The sequence below is a fragment of the Pseudophryne corroboree genome, chromosome 7 (genome assembly GCF_028390025.1).
Source record: "Pseudophryne corroboree isolate aPseCor3 chromosome 7, aPseCor3.hap2, whole genome shotgun sequence".
In the NCBI taxonomy this organism is placed as follows: Eukaryota; Metazoa; Chordata; class Amphibia; order Anura; family Myobatrachidae; genus Pseudophryne; species Pseudophryne corroboree.
The window spans coordinates 83,713,248-83,733,126 of NC_086450.1; the positions used below are offsets into that span (position 1 = coordinate 83,713,248).

At 45.1% G+C, this 19,879-nt stretch overlaps 1 protein-coding gene across 4 annotated transcripts in view; it reads left to right on the forward strand.

Moving 5' to 3' along the window:
• Positions 1–19,879, forward strand: part of PDE11A (phosphodiesterase 11A) — a 1,092,065-nt gene that overhangs the window by 533,190 nt on the left and 538,996 nt on the right. For all 4 annotated transcript variants that reach the window (XM_063933388.1, XM_063933389.1, XM_063933390.1 and 1 more), the window contains exons 3-5: positions 5,853–5,942; positions 6,303–6,443; positions 8,921–8,985. In XM_063933388.1, coding sequence (XP_063789458.1) covers positions 5,853–5,942; positions 6,303–6,443; positions 8,921–8,985 — 296 coding nt within the window. The remainder of the gene's footprint in view (positions 1–5,852; positions 5,943–6,302; positions 6,444–8,920; positions 8,986–19,879) is intronic.

Genomic DNA, 19,879 nt, shown 5'->3' on the forward strand with positions numbered 1-19,879 from the left:
GAAAGTCCAGGAACAGAGCATTTTCTCCCTCATGGAGAGGGTCAGGTAGGAAACTATGACCCACAGCAATCAGAAATCCCCAATTCACCTTCACAGGAAGTTTGGTCCTTCGGCTGACGGACCAGTCCATGCATACTTGCGACCTCTGTGAGTGTGCGTATGCCTGATCCGGCAGGTGTGCAACCAGCAAATTCTTCCCTTGGCGCATGCGCAGTTCCTGAGAACCATCCACATTTCCACTTGTCTCTGACTCAGAATCAGGTCCTTTAGTATCAGGGAGTTGCCAAATTCCGTGAAAGTCTGGGAAAGTTTGTGTTTTCCCTTAAACACATTTGTTTGTACAGCATCTCATTATTTGGCTCCATGTTGTTCCATCTCATAAACAGAACATACAGCTTAATTCATAGAGAACCAGCCATGCCGCTGAGTCTTCTCGGATGTGGAATTAAAAGAATATTCTAACTTCTGAAGCTATTTATTTCTTGAGACAAGGGACCTTGGAAACATCTTGTGGCCCACTTTTTTTTTTTTTTTCATTTCATTTTATCAGCCTCGGGGAGTTGTTCCCTTTGCTTGTAAACAACATCTGTGCCTACAAATTTGCAGTATTGTTTCGCCACAGTTTTCAGAACTCACATCTCACTATGAATATGACAGACATAAATAATAAAGAGAAATAAACTTAATGGGCCGAGTGGAAGCTGACAGATACAACGGAACTATGTGAGAAAGGAGAGAGATGAGTCATGCACAGGATTCAGCTTATCCCAGAGCACACGGAACAATGGGGGTAATTCAGAGTTGATCGCAGCAGCAAATTTGTTAGCAGTTGGGCAAAATCATGGGGGTCATTCCGAGTTGATCACTCGCTAGCTACTTTTAGCAGCCGTGCAAACGCATAGTCGCCGCCCACGGGGGAGTGTATTTACGTTTTGCAAGTGTGTGAACGCGTGTGCAGCCGAGCGGGTGCAAACACATTTTGTGCAGAACAAGACTCGCCCTGTAGTTACTTATTCTGTGCGATGATTGCAGCGACAAAGGTCCCGGAATTGACGTCAGATACCTGCCCAGCAAACTAGAGATGAGCGGATTCGGTTTTACTCGGTTTTACTCGGTTCTCAAAACCGAATCTTATTGGCTATCCAAAACACGTGACATCCGTGAGCCAATAAGATTCGGTTTTGAGAACCGAGTAAAACCGAGTAAAACCGAATCCGCTCTGGACACGCCTGCGTTTTTCCAAACACTCCCAGAAAACAGTCAGTTGACACCCAGAAACTCCCACTTCCTGTCAATCTCCTTGCGATCGGCTGTGCAAATGGAATCGTCGCTAGAAGCAGTGCAAAACAACGATGCTCTTTGTACCCGTACGCCGCGCGTGCGCATTGCGCCCCATACACATGCGTAGTTTTGCCCTTTTTTAAAATGATCGCAACGCAGTGAAAATCGGCAGCTAGCGATCAACTCAGAATGACCCCACATGTGCACTGCAGGTGGGGCGGATATAACATGTGTAGAGAGAGTTAGATTTGGGTGGGTTATATTGTTTCTGTGCAGGGTAAATACTGGCTGCTTTATTTTTACACTGCAATTTAGATTTCAGCTTGAACACACTCCATCCAAATCTAATTCTCTCTGCACATGTTATATCTGTCCCCCCTGCAGTGCACATGGGAGGTCATTCCGAGTTGATCGCAGCAGCAAATTTGTTAGCAGTTGGGCAAAACCATGGGGGTCATTCCGAGTTGATCGCAACTTTTTGCTGCTGGTGCAATCAATGAACGCTTGTGCAGCCCTGCTTTGCTAAAAAAAAGTTTTGTGCAGTTGAAAAGTAAGCTTGGATCTACTTACCCTGTGCGACGGATCCACTGACGTTCCACCAGGCTTTGACGTCAGACATCCGCCCTCCGTTTACCTGGACACGCCTGCGTTTGGACGACCAGTCCTCAAAAACGGCCTCCAACGGTGAGTATCTGCCCCGGAACGCCTCTCCACTGTCAATCTTCTCCTGTCCAGTGCTGCGTCTTTTTTTTTTCTCTGGACGCTCAATTGCCCGGCGACATCCGTGCGATCGGGTCGGAATGAGGGCCATGGTTTTGCCCAACTGCTAACAAATTTGCTGCTGCGATCAACTCTGAATTAGGCCCAATAGTCTGTTGACCTCCCTTGCACAATTCCCAATACCTGTAGTTAAAGTTGTTATCATATCTATTTCTTGCCATTATTTAATTCCGTGCACTTAGTTTTATGTAAAATATTTGATATTATATTTACGTACAGTAGCGCCCCTTTGCTCAGAAACCGTTTAGTAGACAAGGGCCATAGGTCATTTATGGTTGTAAAACCATGATGAAATGTGTAAAAGGGATGTGGTTTGATTTCTGTAAATAGAAGATGAATATTATGGAATGTTTAAGTATTGTATAATTTTCCTTTTTTCCTGTTTTTTGTCTAATTTTAATGTATTTATTAGTTGCTGTTATGTAAATATTTATATGGTTGCAATATTTTAGATAAAAACATTCCCAATGTGCTTAGGTTTTTTTTTGGCAGATTGTCCACCAGGGAATCGAAAAAATTAATCAGCAGCAGCAAGAAAATAAAATTTTTCTAGAAAAACAATATACATTATCTAGCAGACTAGCAGAACTACTCTGGGCTTCTGGAACCAGACTTCCCCGAGCATAAATATTTGAGAAGTAGAGAAAATTGTGTGAGCTGAAACTCGGTTTTATGAAAGGAACTGTAAAGGGGGGTACACACGGAGAGATCAGTGCTTAAATTCTAAGCAATCTGACTAGATTGCTTAGAATTTAGGTTTTGATCTCTCTGTGTTGTATGCCCCACAGCGATAGCGATGGGCGGTCCCGCGCGTCGCTATAGATGGTGCTAGACTGGCATGCAGGCACAATCTAGCACATCGCTCATTTCACTCGGTGCTGGGTGAAATGAGCGCCCCTACTTCCCGGTCTGCCCCCATTGCTCAGCACACATCGCGCTGTGCTGAGCGGGAGGGGGGGGAGGGGGGGAGTTGGAGCTCCGTAGTTTCTGTATGTGCCTGTGTTAGGAGCCGACGTAGTGTTTGTTTTTTATTTCATTGGGGGAAGGTTGTGTATTGGGGTGCCTGTATGGCAATGGCAGATCGGGATGGAAGACAAGCCCTGGAAATTTATGGAAGTAGCCCTAATGGGGGCGGAGTCTGTTTTGGGCGTGTAGTCTCTTGAAGGGGAGGGATTTGTCCTCATAGGGTCTGAGTTGGACGCAGTTGTAGCCTTCCTTTCATCTTTTGCTGCAGTTGCATCTGTGACTTTATGCTAATGACGCTACAGTGCAGTTCCCTAGTGTGCATCCAAATGTGCAAGGAATGAGATGCCCACTTTCACTGTCTACAGATGCGCCAATTGTGCTTTGGGCGTCTTTAGACGCCACCGTCGCCCGCACCATTGAAACTTTCACCAGTCATATGCTAGAACAATTCAATGTCTCTGTATGCAACTACTATCAGCAACACGCCCATACTATGTTACATCTGTGTCTGATTAGCCAACCCCCTGTAACCACACAGGAATGCCAACACATTTCTAATACACTTCTTGATGTGTGTGTCTGACTCTGTACTGCAACTCTGTACGAACATCATTGTGGTGCATGCATGCATGGTGCAACTCAGACATAAGCGCAGATGAAAAACATTGCAAAAGAAAACAATAAAACAAATTGGACCCACAGGGGAAAAAAAAAGTATAATATAGCTTTTGGTATTACAATTTGTTTTAAAATTCCACTGCTGTTTGGAAGGCACAGTGACACCAAGAGGTTATATAAGTCTTGGCTATAGCAGCTATATATTCATTTAATTATTAACATTTATGTAGCGCTAGCAAATTGCATTGCACTTACTTTTAAAGTCAGGTAGGGGTGGATTGGTAACTGAAAGGGCCCTGGAAAAATTTGTAGAAGAGGCCTCACATTGGCAGCACTAGAGGCAGGGCCGGTGCTAGGGTGTTCAGCACCCCCCTGCAAACTATACATTTGCGCCCTTTCATATTTCACAAAGGGTCAGTGCACGCTTTGGCACGCGCCGGAAAAAGGGTGTGGTCTCACAAGGAAGGGGCGTGGTCACACAATAGTACCCTCATTTAAAATTACACCACACAGTAGCACAATCTTATTCACATTACACCGCACGTAGTAGTGCTGCTCATTCATAATGCCCCTAGTAGTAGTGCTGCTTATACACATAATGCCTGCAGTAGTGACACTTATACATACTGTATATTGCCCGCAGTAGTACTGCTGATTATACACATAATGCCAACTGTACATACTGTATACTGCCCACAGTAGTTGTGCCGCTTATACACATTATGCCCCAGTAGTCGTGCCGCTTATACACATAATGCCCACAGTAGTGCCACTTATACATGCTGTATATTGCCCACAGTAGTACTGCCGCTTATACACATATTGCCCACTGTAGTTCCACTTATCTTATGCATACTGTATACTGCCCACAGTAGTAGTGCCGCTTATACACATAATGCCCCCAGTAGTAGTGCCGCTTATACACATAATACCCACAGTAATAGCACCCCATATACATAATGCTCATAGTATACCGTTTATATACACATAATGCCCCCCAGTAGTAGTGCCGCTTATACACAGAATGCCCATGGTAGTAGTGCCGCTTATACACAGAATGCCCATGGTAGTAGTGCCGCTTATACACAGACTGCCCATGGTAGTAGTGCCGTTTATACACAGAATGCCCACGGTAGTAGTGCCGCTTATACGTAATGCCCCCCCAGTAGTAGTAGCGTCCTAATATGTAATACCCCAGCAGTAGTGGTAGCATCCTTATACGTAATGCCCCCACAGTAGTGGTAGCATCCTTATACGTAATGCCCCACCTGTAGTAGTAGTGTTCTTATACGTAATCCCTCCCAGTAGTAGTAGCATCCTTATACATAATGCCCCCCCCAGTAGTAGTAGCATCCTTATACATAATGCCCCCCCCCCAGTAATAGTAGCATCCTTATACATAATGCACCCACAGTAGTAGTAGCGTCCTTATATGTAATGCCCCCCCCCCCCCCCTGTAGTAGTATCGTCCTTCTACGTAATGTCCCCAAGCAGTGTCGGACTGGGGCATGAAGGGCCCACTGGGGAATGTAGTGGTAGGGGCCCACGTTTAGGGGTGTGGTCAGTCTCCAGAGGGTGTGTGGCCAGCCACTGCAATTGTTTACCTAACTATTAGTGAGTGCATGGGCTGGACCCCTTAACACATATACAAATACTGCTATTGCGTGCATGATAATGTACCAGATAAATATTGGCAATGCACTGTAGAGAATACATCATAGTCCTGTGCAGTATAAGGTAACAAATGTATAATTCAAGAACAGAGTCTGGAACCTGATCAGTAATAGGTTTTTAACATTTTACATGCTACTACTTTAGTTTTATTTGCAACTTTGTCTTATTTATTTATCTTTGCATTAATTCCAATCTTGTCTTATTTATTTATCTTTGCCTTAATTAGTATGTTGTATTATTTATTTATCTTTGCATTAATTCCAATGGTGTCTTATTTATTTATCTTTGCGTTAATTCCAGTGTTTTCTTATTTGTTTAACTTTGTGTTATTTCCAATGTTGTCTTATTTTTTTTTTGCGTTATTTCCAAGGTTGTCTTATTTATTTATGCGTTATTTCCAATGTTGTCTTATTTATTTATGCTTTATTTCCAATGTTGTCTTATTCAATTATCTCTGCGTTATTTCCGATGTTGTCTTATTTATTAATCTTTGCGTTATTTTCAAAGTTGTCTTTTTTACTTATCTCTGCTAGGTTATGCAGATGTACCTTCCATTCTGTGGTATTGCCATATCGAATGCTCAACTCTTTGCAGCTTCAAGAAAAGAATATGACAGGAGCCGGGTGAGCCTATAAGCAATTATACGTTTACGCTATAGTGTAACTAAAGAGTACCTGTCATCTGGAGCCCAGCTTGTGGGCTCTGAGAATGCAGTTTATTCTTTGACTGAGATCTGAGGCATAAGGCCCTCTGCAAACCCCCGGGGGAATTTCAGTAAGTAAAATGTGGGTGCTGCTGCAATAAAGAGCTGCCATGATGTGTTCCCCATTTTTTTATGTTTATTAAATCAGAAAATGCAAATTCATGGTGACATTCACTGTCAGGAAAATAGAGCAGTGCAGTGTGTAATTCATTTGCTTGGCACGTTAAGATAGGAATATTGTTCCTTCGGCAGCAATGAGACGCTGTGTCGTGTTATGCAGGCTTTGCTGGAGGTGGTGAATGACCTGTTTGAGGAACAAACAGACCTGGAGAAAGTTGTCAAGAAAATTATGCATCGGGCTCAGACGCTGCTGAAGTGTGAGCGCTGCTCTGTGCTTCTTCTGGAGGACATTGAATCACCAGTAAGTGTCTTCCATATAATTCATTATTCATGCTTATAAAAGCATTCCACATCTGTCAAGGAGTGCTGTTATCAAATGTGTAGTCCAGGTTTCTGGTATTACCCTTATAAAATCAACAGTATTATTGCATAGTACCCGATAGATGCTGTGCCTGCCATAGCCTGCAATGTCAGGTCAATACAGCAATTCTCTGTTCAAAAACCATCTCCCATAATGCCTCGCTACATTACCACCAGCAGTTAATTAAGCTTCCCTGTAGATGTGGTTGTAGAAGGACACAAGTGACATAAATTTATATTCCCCTTACAGATGTGTGCTTGTGATAAAAGTGGAGAAGTGAGCCAGTGGAGAAGTTTTCCATGGCAACCAAGCAGCTGCTCTGTTTACTTTTATAGTATGCAAATTATAAATGTTACGTCAATGCTGATTGGTTGTCATGGGCAACTTCTCCACTGGCTCACTTCTCCACTTTTATCACTGAGGGGCAGATGTATTATCCTGGAGAAGGCATAAGGAAGTGATAAACCAGTGACATGTGCAAGGTGATAAAGGCACCAGCCAATCAGCTCCAATATGTAAATTAACAGTTAGGATCTGATTGGCTGGTGCCTTTATCACCTTGCACATATCACTGGTTTATCACTTCCTTATGCCTTCTCCAGGTTAATACATCTGCCCCTGAGATTAAAACGAGCTGCCAAGTTGTAGTAAACCAATATATTGCAGCACAGACTTATATATAACATTATGGGGCGTATTCAATTGTTTGAAAAGTCAGTTGGTTGTCTGTTTTTTCCTATCTAGTAGACAGGAAAAAACAGACACCCAACCGACTATTCAAACAATTGAATTCCCCCTATGTATTTGTTATCACTAGACTCATCTGGACAGCCAGAGCAAGAGAGGTAACATATTGTACCTCATTCACAAATCCTGCTCCACCTACAGTAAGAAGTGGTATCACATGTCAGGATTACGTGTAAGGCGCATTTGATTCGCATCTGGTCACTTCTTTTGTATTTATAGTACTCTTTAACTAGTCCTTGCTTCAAGTTGACAAGGGATGGAAAATCAATAGCCAATCAGATGAATAGAATGGTCAGTGCAGCCGGTGTCGCCAGATGTTGATGTGAGAGGGAGTGAAAATGGGAAAACAGGTGCCCCAGTCCCAGATGTTTCAAAATTAAAATATTAACATATAAAAAGACATTAATTGCATCCAAATGATGTCAGTAATTACCCCTGACATTACATTAATACCCCGACATACACATGCACTAATACCCTCACATCCTACTTGCCTATTCTCCCGGAAGTTGTGGGAGATTCACGTTTTTTTGGGTAGAGAAGGCGGGGCTAGATAATTCGAAATGTCATTTTAGCCCTGTTCATCATCACGTACCTACGAATTGCAGCGATATCCCCATGTTGGGGTGGGGCCTAAAGTCGTGAATAGCCGGCCCTCCCCCTAAAGTGTGCAGCTGTGTCCCCTTTCCGGGCTTCTCCTGGAGAGTATACATCAAAAGTAGGTAGTAACTTTGCCCCACATACACATACACTACAGAAACAGAAAAAACAACACAGCCAGAACTCAGTGATCACCATACTGTAAACAGAGCATTTCAGTGATCGCCATACATTAAACAAAGTATCCCAGTGACCACCACAGAGTACACATAGCATCGCAGTGCCCGGCATACAATATAGTCCTCTGTTAGGCACCGTTTCTTAACATTTCTTCATCAGGGAGTGCAGTTGCTTTCTCCGTACCCTCCTTCCCTTCCCAGGCAACACAGTGCAGAGTATTTCAAGAGGTGAGTGCACTCATTTTGTAGGAGGTAGTGATACTGACGTATCGATAATTGGTGCAGTGTGGGCGGTACACACCGGCCCCTGAGTCAGAGGGGGTCCCCACCGCACATGCTGCACCCATTTTCTAAATACTCACCTTTCCGAAGTCCCGCGCCGACGTCTGTGTTGGTGTTAAAACTCTGTGAAAAGGGCGCAGCGGCTATTTTCACGGAGTTCTGCGCATGCGCAGTACAAAAATCAATGGGAAAATGGCCACCGCGCCATTTTCCCAAAGATCTGCACATGCGCAGTACAGTCTGAGCGCTCTAGTGCTCAGACTCTCACCGCTGCTGGCAGAGAGGAGGGGACCCGAATGGAGGAGGCTGCACTTGGGCCTCCTCCTCTCTTAAAGCGCCCCTGTGTAGTGACCTTCTGTGGTTATGAATGTCGGGTCAGGGCTGCTTGTGACAGGGACCAAGTCATAATGCGAGAGGGGGATACAGGCAACAAGTGGGGAGCCTGTGATAGTCTGAAAACACAGTAGTGGTGTGAGATCTCATGGTGACAGTTGTGGTGCCATACTTACAGTACCACTAGCCAACTATCTTACTACAACTCCCCTTTAACACATAAAACACGTACAGACTGATGATGCCATCAAGTAACCATGAATTGTTTTGTTTTAGGTTGTGAAATTTACCAAATCATTTGAGCTGCTTTCTCCAAAATGCAGTGCTGATGCAGAGAGCAGGTAAGGCCATCCATTGCATTTCATACTGTGGGGCAGATGTATTAAGCCTGGAGAAGTGATAAAGCAATGATAAGTGGAAGGTGATAACACACCAGCCAATCAGCTCCTGACTGTCATTTTTTTAAACCCGTAATGATTGGCTGGTGCGTTATCACCTGGCACTTATCACTGCTTTATCACTTCTCCAGGCTTAATACATCTGCCCCATTATTTGCTTTTATAAATGTTTAATTACTGGGTCCAGGTGCAAAACATTACACTCTCCCTACTATTTATACCCACAGTTGGGGGTTCTGCATCGTACCTCCAATAATATGCTGTAGCCATCTTAATTATAAATGTGTCCTTTGGTAACCGGAAATGCAAACTGTGTCATTCCAGTTATTTCTCATGCAATGCGTCCCCAGTCATTGTCAGAGCCACATGAACAGGACAGTCATCTCCTCATACTGGGACCATTCCGTTACTCTAGTTGGCTGCAGGTTAAACCCCTGTCCATTTCAACACTGAGGACGTCTCAAACAAGCAGGAGTTAGACTGGTTGTAGGGATTACACTCCAGCCAAATGCACTTTAAAAAGTCTTAGAAATAGAACTTAAACACTTGTATGACTATTATATATATATATATATATATATATATATATATATACGAGAAAAAGACGTGGCACTCACGGCAAATTGCAATGATCACAGACACATCAGCGATTTGAGCAGAGCAACGTTTCAGTGGCACTCCACTGTCGTCAGGCTTTATTAGAATACATTTAAAATAATCCTACCTTTATAGAACCCCCACGTGTATGTTGAGAAACAGTCCGGACCCGAACATCCGGTCAGTCGAACGGAAATGATGTGATAGTGCCGTCAGCGCACTGAAAGAAAAGACCCATCACCATGGAAACCGGATCGCATACAAATAAATACAAGCTACATGACACTACTTAGAATTAGAGATGAGCGGGTTCGGTTCCTCGGAATCCGAACCCGCCCGAACTTCATGTTTTTTTACACGGGTCCGAGCGACTCGGATCTTCCCGCCTTGCTCGGTTAACCCGAGCGCGCCCGAACGTCATCATCACGCTGTCGGATTCTCGCGAGGCTCGGATTCTATCGCGAGACTCGGATTCTATATAAGGAGCCGCGCGTCGCCGCCATTTTTCACACGTGCATTGAGATTCATAGGGAGAGGACGTGTCTGGCGTCCTCTCCGTTTATAGAGATTCGAGAAGAGAGTGAGACAGAGAGAGACACAGTAGTAATTTGGGGAGCATTAGGAGGAGTACTACTACTACTAGTACTTGCTGAAGTGATAGAGAGAGATAGTGTGACTGTATTATCTGACTTGTGGGGGAGACACTGACAGTGGGGAGCAGTTAGAGTCTGAGAGCAGGACTCAGGACTCAGGAGTACATATAACGTACAGTGCACACTTTTACTGCCAGAGTGCCAGCCACACTGCCATTGTTTGTGACCACACTGACCACCAGTATAATATATATTGTGATTGTCTGCTTAGGACTCAGGAGTACTACTTGCAAGTTGCTGATAGTGTGACCAGTGACCTGACCACCAGTTTAATAAATCACCACCAGTTTGTGAGTTTAATATATATTATATATATATATATAATTGTATATAATATATATATAATATTGTATACCACCTAGCACCTACCCGTGTTTTTTTTATTTTTTTCTTTCTTCTTTATACATACTACTATAGTAGCTTACTGTAGCAGTCTGCGGTGCTGCTGAGCTGACAGTGTCCAGCAGGTCCGTCATCAGTCATTACATAATAAATATATAATATATACCTGTCCGGCTGCAGTACTAGTGATATTATATATACATATATATTGATTTCATCTCATTATCATCCAGTCTATATTAGCAGCAGACACAGTACGTTAGTCCACGGCTGTAGCTACCTCTGTGTCGGCACTCGGCAGTCCATCCATAATTGTATACCACCTACCCGTAGTTGTTGTTTTTTTCTTTCTTCTTTATACATACTACTATAGTAGCTTACTGTAGCAGTCTGCGGTGCTGCTGAGCTGACAGTGTCCAGCAGGTCCGTCATCAGTCATTACATAATAAATATATAATATATACCTGTCCGGCTGCAGTACTAGTGATATTATATATACATATATATTGATTTCATCTCATTATCATCCAGTCTATATTAGCAGCAGACACAGTACGTTAGTCCACGGCTGTAGCTACCTCTGTGTCGGCACTCGGCAGTCCATCCATAATTGTATACCACCTACCCGTGGTTGTTGTTTTTTTCTTTCTTCTTTATACATACTACTATAGTAGCTTACTGTAGCAGTCTGCGGTGCTGCTGAGCTGACAGTGTCCAGCAGGTCCGTCATCAGTCATTACATAATAAATATATAATATATACCTGTCCGGCTGCAGTACTAGTGATATTATATATACATATATATTGATTTCATCTCATTATCATCCAGTCTATATTAGCAGCAGACACAGTACGTTAGTCCACGGCTGTAGCTACCTCTGTGTCGGCACTCGGCAGTCCATCCATAATTGTATACCACCTACCCGTGGTTGTTGTTTTTTTCTTTCTTCTTTATACATACTACTATAGTAGCTTACTGTAGCAGTCTGCGGTGCTGCTGAGCTGACAGTGTCCAGCAGGTCCGTCATCAGTCATTACATAATAAATATATAATATATACCTGTCCGGCTGCAGTACTAGTGATATTATATATACATATATATTGATTTCATCTCATTATCATCCAGTCTATATTAGCAGCAGACACAGTACGTTAGTCCACGGCTGTAGCTACCTCTGTGTCGGCACTCGGCAGTCCATCCATAATTGTATACCACCTACCCGTGGTTGTTGTTTTTTTCTTTCTTCTTTATACATACTACTATAGTAGCTTACTGTAGCAGTCTGCGGTGCTGCTGAGCTGACAGTGTCCAGCAGGTCCGTCATCAGTCATTACATAATAAATATATAATATATACCTGTCCGGCTGCAGTACTAGTGATATTATATATACATATATATTGATTTCATCTCATTATCATCCAGTCTATATTAGCAGCAGACACAGTACGGTAGTCCACGGCTGTAGCTACCTCTGTGTCGGCACTCGGCAGTCCATCCATAAGTATACTAGTATCCATCCATCTCCATTGTTTACCTGAGGTGCCTTTTAGTTGTCCCTATTAAAATATGGAGAACAAAAATGTTGAGGTTCCAAAATTAGGGAAAGATCAAGATCCACTTCCACCTCGTGCTGAAGCTGCTGCCACTAGTCATGGCCGAGACGATGAAATGCCAGCAACGTCGTCTGCCAAGGCCGATGCCTAATGTCATAGTACAGAGCATGTAAAATCCAAAACACCAAATATCAGTAAAAAAAGGACTCCAAAACCTAAAATAAAATTGTCGGAGGAGAAGCGTAAACTTGCCAATATGCCATTTACCACACGGAGTGGCAAGGAACGGCTGAGGCCCTGGCCTATGTTCATGGCTAGTGGTTCAGCTTCACATGAGGATGGAAGCACTCAGCCTCTCGCTAGAAAAATGAAAAGACTCAAGCTGGCAAAAGCACCGCAAAGAACTGTGCGTTCTTCGAAATCCCAAATCCACAAGGAGAGTCCAATTGTGTCGGTTGCGATGCCTGACCTTCCCAACACTGGACGTGAAGAGCATGCGCCTTCCACCATTTGCACGCCCCCTGCAAGTGCTGGAAGGAGCACCCGCAGTCCAGTTCCTGATAGTCAGATTGAAGATGTCAGTGTTGAAGTACACCAGGATGAGGAGGATATGGGTGTTGTTGGCGCTGGGGAGGAAATTGACCAGGAGGATTCTGATGGTGAGGTGGTTTGTTTAAGTCAGGCACCCGGGGAGACACCTGTTGTCCATGGGAGGAATATGGCCATTGACATGCCTGGTGAAAATACCAAAAAAATCAGCTCTTCGGTGTGGAAGTATTTTAACAGAAATGCGGACAACAGGTGTCAAGCCGTGTGTTGCCTTTGTCAAGCTGTAATAAGTAGGGGTAAGGACGTTAACCACCTCGGAACATCCTCCCTTATACGTCACCTGCAGCGCATTCATAATAAGTCAGTGACAAGTTCAAAAACTTTGGGTGACAGCGGAAGCAGTCCACTGACCAGTAAATCCCTTCCTCTTGTAACCAAGCTCACGCAAACCACCCCACCAACTCCCTCAGTGTCAATTTCCTCCTTACCCAGGAATGCCAATAGTCCTGCAGGCCATGTCACTGGCAATTCTGACGAGTCCTCTCCTGCCTGGGATTCCTCCGATGCATCCTTGCGTGTAACGCCTACTGCTGCTGGCGCTGCTGTTGTTGCTGCTGGGAGTCGATGGTCATCCCAGAGGGGAAGTTGTAAGCCCACTTTTACTACTTCCACCAAGCAATTGACTGTCCAACAGTCCTTTGCGAGGAAGATGAAATATCACAGCAGTCATCCTGTTGCAAAGCGGATAACTGAGGCCTTGACAACTATGTTGGTGTTAGACGTGCGTCCGGTATCCGCCGTTAGTTCACAGGGAACTAGACAATTTATTGAGGCAGTGTGCCCCCGTTACCAAATACCATCTAGGTTCCACTTCTCTAGGCAGGCGATACCGAGAATGTACACGGACGTCAGAAAAAGACTCACCAGTGTCCTAAAAAATGCAGTTGTACCCAATGTCCACTTAACCACGGACATGTGGACAAGTGGAGCAGGGCAGGGTCAGGACTATATGACTGTGACAGCCCACTGGGTAGATGTATGGACTCCCGCCGCAAGAACAGCAGCGGCGGCACCAGTAGCAGCATCTCGCAAACGCCAACTCTTTCCTAGGCAGGCTACGCTTTGTATCACCGGTTTCCAGAATACGCACACAGCTGAAAACCTCTTACGGCAACTGAGGAAGATCATCGCGGAATGGCTTACCCCAATTGGACTCTCCTGTGGATTTGTGGCATCGGACAACGCCAGCAATATTGTGTGTGCATTAAATATGGGCAAATTCCAGCACGTCCCATGTTTTGCACATACCTTGAATTTGGTGGTGCAGAATTTTTTAAAAAACGACAGGGGCGTGCAAGAGATGCTGTCGGTGGCCAGAAGAATTGCGGGACACTTTCGGCGTACAGGCACCACGTACAGAAGACTGGAGCACCACCAAAAACGCCTGAACCTGCCCTGCCATCATCTGAAGCAAGAAGTGGTAACGAGGTGGAATTCAACCCTCTATATGCTTCAGAGGTTGGAGGAGCAGCAAAAGGCCATTCAAGCCTATACAATTGAGCACGATATAGGAGGTGGAATGTACCTGTCTCAAGCGCAGTGGAGAATGATTTCAACGTTGTGCAAGGTTCTGCAACCTTTTGAACTTGCCACACGTGAAGTCAGTTCAGACACTGCCAGCCTGAGTCAGGTCATTCCCCTCATCAGGCTTTTGCAGAAGAAGCTGGAGGCATTGAAGGAGGAGCTAAAAGGGAGCGATTCCGCTAGGCATGTGGGACTTGTGGATGGAGCCCTTAATTCGCTTAACAAGGATTCACGGGTGGTCAATCTGTTGAAATCAGAGCACTACATTTTGGCCACCGTGCTCGATCCTAGATTTAAAACCTACCTTGGATCTCTCTTTCCGGCAGACACAAGTCTGCTGGGGTTCAAAGACCTGCTGGTGACAAAATTGTCAAGTCAAGCGGAACGCGACCTGTCAACATCTCCTCCTTCACATTCTCCCGCAACTGGGGGTGCGAGGAAAAGGATCAGAATTCTGAGCCCACCCGCTGGCGGTGATGCAGGGCAGTCTGGAGCGACTGCTGATGCTGACATCTGGTCCGGACTGAAGGACCTGACAAAGATTACGGACATGTCGTCTACTGTCACTGCATATGATTCTCTCACCATTGAAAGAATGGTGGAGGATTATATGAGTGACCGCATCCAAGTAGGCACGTCAGACAGTCCGTACTTATACTGGCAGGAAAAAGAGGCAATTTGGAGGCCCTTGCACAAACTGGCTTTATTCTACCTAAGTTGCCCTCCCACAAGTGTGTACTCCGAAAGAGTGTTTAGTGCCGCCGCTCACCTTGTCAGCAATCTGCGTACGAGGTTACTTCCAGAAAATGTGGAGAAGATGATGTTCATTAAAATGAATTATAATCAATTCCTCCGTGGAGACATTGACCAGCAGCAATTGCCTCCACAAAGTACACAGGGAGCTGAGATGGTGGATTCCAGTGGGGACGAATTGATAATCTGTGAGGAGCGGGATGTACACGGTGATATATCGGAGGATGATGATGAGGTGGACATCTTGCCTCTGTAGAGCCAGTTTGTGCAAGGAGAGATTAATTGCTTCTTTTTCGGTGGGGGTCCAAACCAACCCGTCATTTCAGTCACAGTCGTGTGGCAGACCCTGTCACTGAAATGATGGGTTGGTTAAAGTGTGCATGTCCTGTTTATACAACATAAGGGTGGGTGGGAGGGCCCAAGGACAATTCCATCTTGCACCTCTTTTTTCTTTCATTTTTATTTGCGTCATGTGCTGTTTGGGGAGTGTTTTTTGGAAGGGCCATCCTGCGTGACACTGCAGTGCCACTCCTAGATGGGCCAGGTGTTTGTGTCGGCCACTAGGGTCGCTTAGCTTACTCACACAGCTACCTCATTGCGTCTCTTTTTTTCTTCTTTGCGTCATGTGCTGTTTGGGGAGTGTTTTTTGGGAGGGCCATCCTGCGTGACACTGCAGTGCCACTCCTAGATGGGCCAGGTGTTTGTGTCGGCCACTAGGGTCGCTTAGCTTACTCACACAGCTACCTCATTGCGCCTCTTTTTTTCTTCTTTGCGTCATGTGCTGTTTGAGGAGTGTTTTTTGGAAGGGCCATCCTGCGTGACACTGCAGTGCCACTCCTAGATGGGCCAGGTGTTTGTGTCGGCCACTAGGGTCGCTTATCTTACTCACAAAGCTACCTCATTGCGCCTCTTTTTTTCTTCTTTGCGTCATGTGCTGTTTGGGGAGTGTTTTTTGGAAGGGCCATCCTGCGTGACACTGCAGTGCCACTCCTAGATGGGCCAGGTGTTTGTGTCGGCCACTAGGGTCGCTTAGCTTACTCACACAGCTACCTCATTGCGCCTCTTTTTTTCTTCTTTGCGTCATGTGCTGTTTGGGGAGTGTTTTTTGGAAGGGCCATCCTGCGTGACACTGCAGTGCCACTCCTAGATGGGCCAGGTGTTTGTGTCGGCCACTAGGGTCGCTTAGCTTAGTCATCCAGCGACCTCGGTGCAAATTTTAGGACTAAAAATAATATTGTGAGGTGTGAGGTATTCAGAATAGACTGAAAATGAGTGGAAATTATGGTTTTTGAGGTTAATAATACTTTGGGATCAAAATGACCCCCAAATTCTATGATTTAAGCTGTTTTTTAGGGTTTTTTTAAAAAAACACCCGAATCCAAAACACACCCGAATCCGACAAAAAAAATTCGGTGAGGTTTTGCCAAAACGCGGTCGAACCCAAAACACGGCCGCGGAACCGAACCCAAAACCAAAACACAAAACCCGAAAAATTTCAAGTGCACATCCCTAATTTAAACCCTTTGGGTGAATAACATCAAGATACACTATCCACCTTGCCTCCATTTGTAACAGTTTTGAAGCACGGTCACCCCCCCTGATATTAATGGGCACGTATCAGGGGGGGTGACCGTGCTTCATACATATGAAGTATGAGGTACCTTTGGTAGTTCTCTATTAGTCTTGATATGATATGATAGAATGTTTTACCGGCATTGAAGAATCAGAATCAGAATCTTTCTAATATGTTTGTACTGCAGCTATTATATATCTAGTATTGTATTTTACATACACATATCCATTTTTATATACACTGTAGATATATAATTAACAGAATACATGCTATATCCCGGTGGTCGGTATGTCGGTGGTCACTTGACCGACCACGGCATCCTGACATTGAAGATCCTGACATCGGAGAGAGCAAGTATTTACACCTCCACGCCAACCTGTCCCCTACCCTAACCCTCCAGCAGTGGTGACTAGACAAACCCCCCAGGGTTGGTAGCTATGGCTAACCCTGGGGGTGGCGGCTAAGGTTAACCCCCCCTTCCCCCAGTTTCTAGCCCTACCTCCCACCCCGATACTCACCTTTGGGATGTTGGCTGTCAGTGGCCTGGCGCCGTCTTCCTGTGTAGTGTCGGGATTCCAGCGTCGGTCACATAAACACTGGCATCCTGAAAGCTGGATGCTACACGCATTCCTAATTAACCTTTCCAGTTTTTCACACTAATATGCACTTAAGTGAGAGCAATTTCTATATAGGGGGGAATCCATATTTATCTTCATGTTGAAAATGGATAACAGGCAGAGAATCTGCTATATTGATTACAAATGATCAAACATTGTTATTTAGGGTGCATTTGACCATAGTCAGTGCAGTGTATTGTATTGTAGGGCAGTACGGATGGTGTAATGGTCAGCATTCCTGCCTCACAGCACTGAGGTCATGGGTTCGATTCCCACCATAGCCCTAACTGTGTGTACTTGCGTGGGTTTCCTCCGGGTTCTCCGGTTTATTCCCACAATCCAAAAATATACTGGTAGGTTAATTGGCTCCCACCAAAATTAACCCTAGTGAATGTGTGTGCGTATGATAGGGACTCTAGATTGTAAGCTCCACTGGGGCAGGGACTGATGTGAATGGGCAACTATTCTCTGTAAAGGGCTGCGGAATGTGTGATTTATATAAATAACTGGTAATAAATAATAATAATAATAATAATAATAATAAATAAATATTCTCTCATCATCTCCTGCTTGTCCAAGGTGTCCCTATTTTCAAGCAGGCCCATTCAATAATAAGATATCAGATCACTGGATAGCTGATGAGTGCACTGTGGGAGTCGTGTACGTACCAAGAATCGTTTCCAGTTATTCTACATAGACTTAAATTAACGAAGAGCCTACTTGGATCTATGGCCCTCATTCCGAGTTGTTCGCTCGAAAGCTGCTTTTAGCAGCTTTGCACACGATAAGCCGCCGCCTACTGGGAGTGAATCTTAGCTTATCAAAATTGTGAACGAAAGATTCGCAATATTGCGAAAAGACTTCTCTGTGCAGTTTCTGAGTAGCTCGAGACTTACTCGGCATCTGCGATCAGTTCAGTGCTTGTCGTTCCTGGTTTGACGTCACAAACACACCCAGCGTTCGTCCAGACACTCCTCCGTTTCTCCAGCCACTCCCGCGTTTTTCCCAGAAACGGTAGCGTTTTTTCACACACACCCATAAAACGGCCTATTTCCGCCCAGAAACACCCACTTCCTGTCAATCACATTACGAACACCAGAACGAAGAAAAAACCTCGTAATGCCGTGAGTAAAATTCCTAACTGCATAGCAAATTTACTTGGCGCAGTCGCACTGCGGACATTGCGCATGCGCATTAGCGACTAATCGCTCCGTTGCGAGAAAAAAATAACGAGCGAACAACTCGGAATGACCACCTATGCTACTTAATATAATATGGATGCTGTGGGCTAAATGTTTTTGTTAACATTTAACGTTTCATGAGGGAGAGAGAGCGAGAACAAGAGCCTGATTTGTATACGGCCGCATTTGGTGATTATTTACAGACTGCACACGTGACACAGGGAACATGCGCATCTTTGCATTTGTCTGAGAGAGATTCTGAGTCAAATTGCATCTTGGTCGTTACTCTCCATCTGTCAAATGTCCATCACCGGCTGGCAGCTGTGTACACACATAAAGGAACTGTCTCCTGTGCGTGTTGCCAGTTACACCGTAGTCGCACGTATTCTGAGGGGACACCTATTTCAGTAATGTTACTTGCACCTAGTATTGGGTAGTGCTGATAATGGTGATGACTGCTGCTCTAGTGGACAAATTACATTGGTACTGTCACTATGATCCGTGCGGCAGAAGCATACACACTTACTGATTGGCCGCTGTCTATGCTGACATCACAACTGGGCGGGCATTTGAATTTGCCCACCCTGTTGAGATGTCAGTCACTGGCGGTCCCTGCAGCAAGTGTACAGGCAGTCGGCAAGTCGCCCATACACACAGCCAGATACGCCAATATATCTGCAGATATATCGGGCGTCGGTTATGCTGCAGGACCAATGTAATATATCTGTGAACGACGCCATTCACAGACATATGGTGTGTACACACCTGCCGATCAGTAAATGATATTTCTCTAACGTCCTAGTGGATGCTGGGGACTCCGTCAGGACCATGGGGATAGCGGCTCCGCAGGAGACAGGGCACATCTAAAGAAAGCTTTTAGGATCACATGGTGTGTACTGGCTCCTCCCCCCATGACCCTCCTCCAAGCCCCAGTTAGGTTTTTGTGCCCGTCCGAGCAGGGTGCAATCTAGGTGGCTCTCCTAAAGAGCTGCTTAGAAAAAGTTTTTTTAGGTTTTAAATCTCAGTGAGTCCTGCTGGCAACAGGCTCACTGCATCGAGGGACTTAGGGGAGAGATTTTCAACTCACCTGCGTGCAGGATGGATTGGAGTCTTAGGCTACTGGACATAGCTTCAGAGGGAGTCGGAACACAGGTCATCCTGGGGTTCGTCCCGGAGCCGCGCCGCCGACCCCCCTTACAGATGCTGAAGATCGGAGGTCCGGAAACAGGCGGCAGAAGACTCTTCAGTCTTCATGAAGGTAGCGCACAGCACGGCAGCTGTGCGCCATTGTTGCTACACACTTCTCACTGACCAGTCACGGAGGGTGCAGGGCGCTGCTGGGGGCGCCCTGGGCAGCAATATTAAATACCTTTAGTGGCAAAGAATACATCACATATAGCCATTAAGGCTATATGTATGTATTTAACCCAGG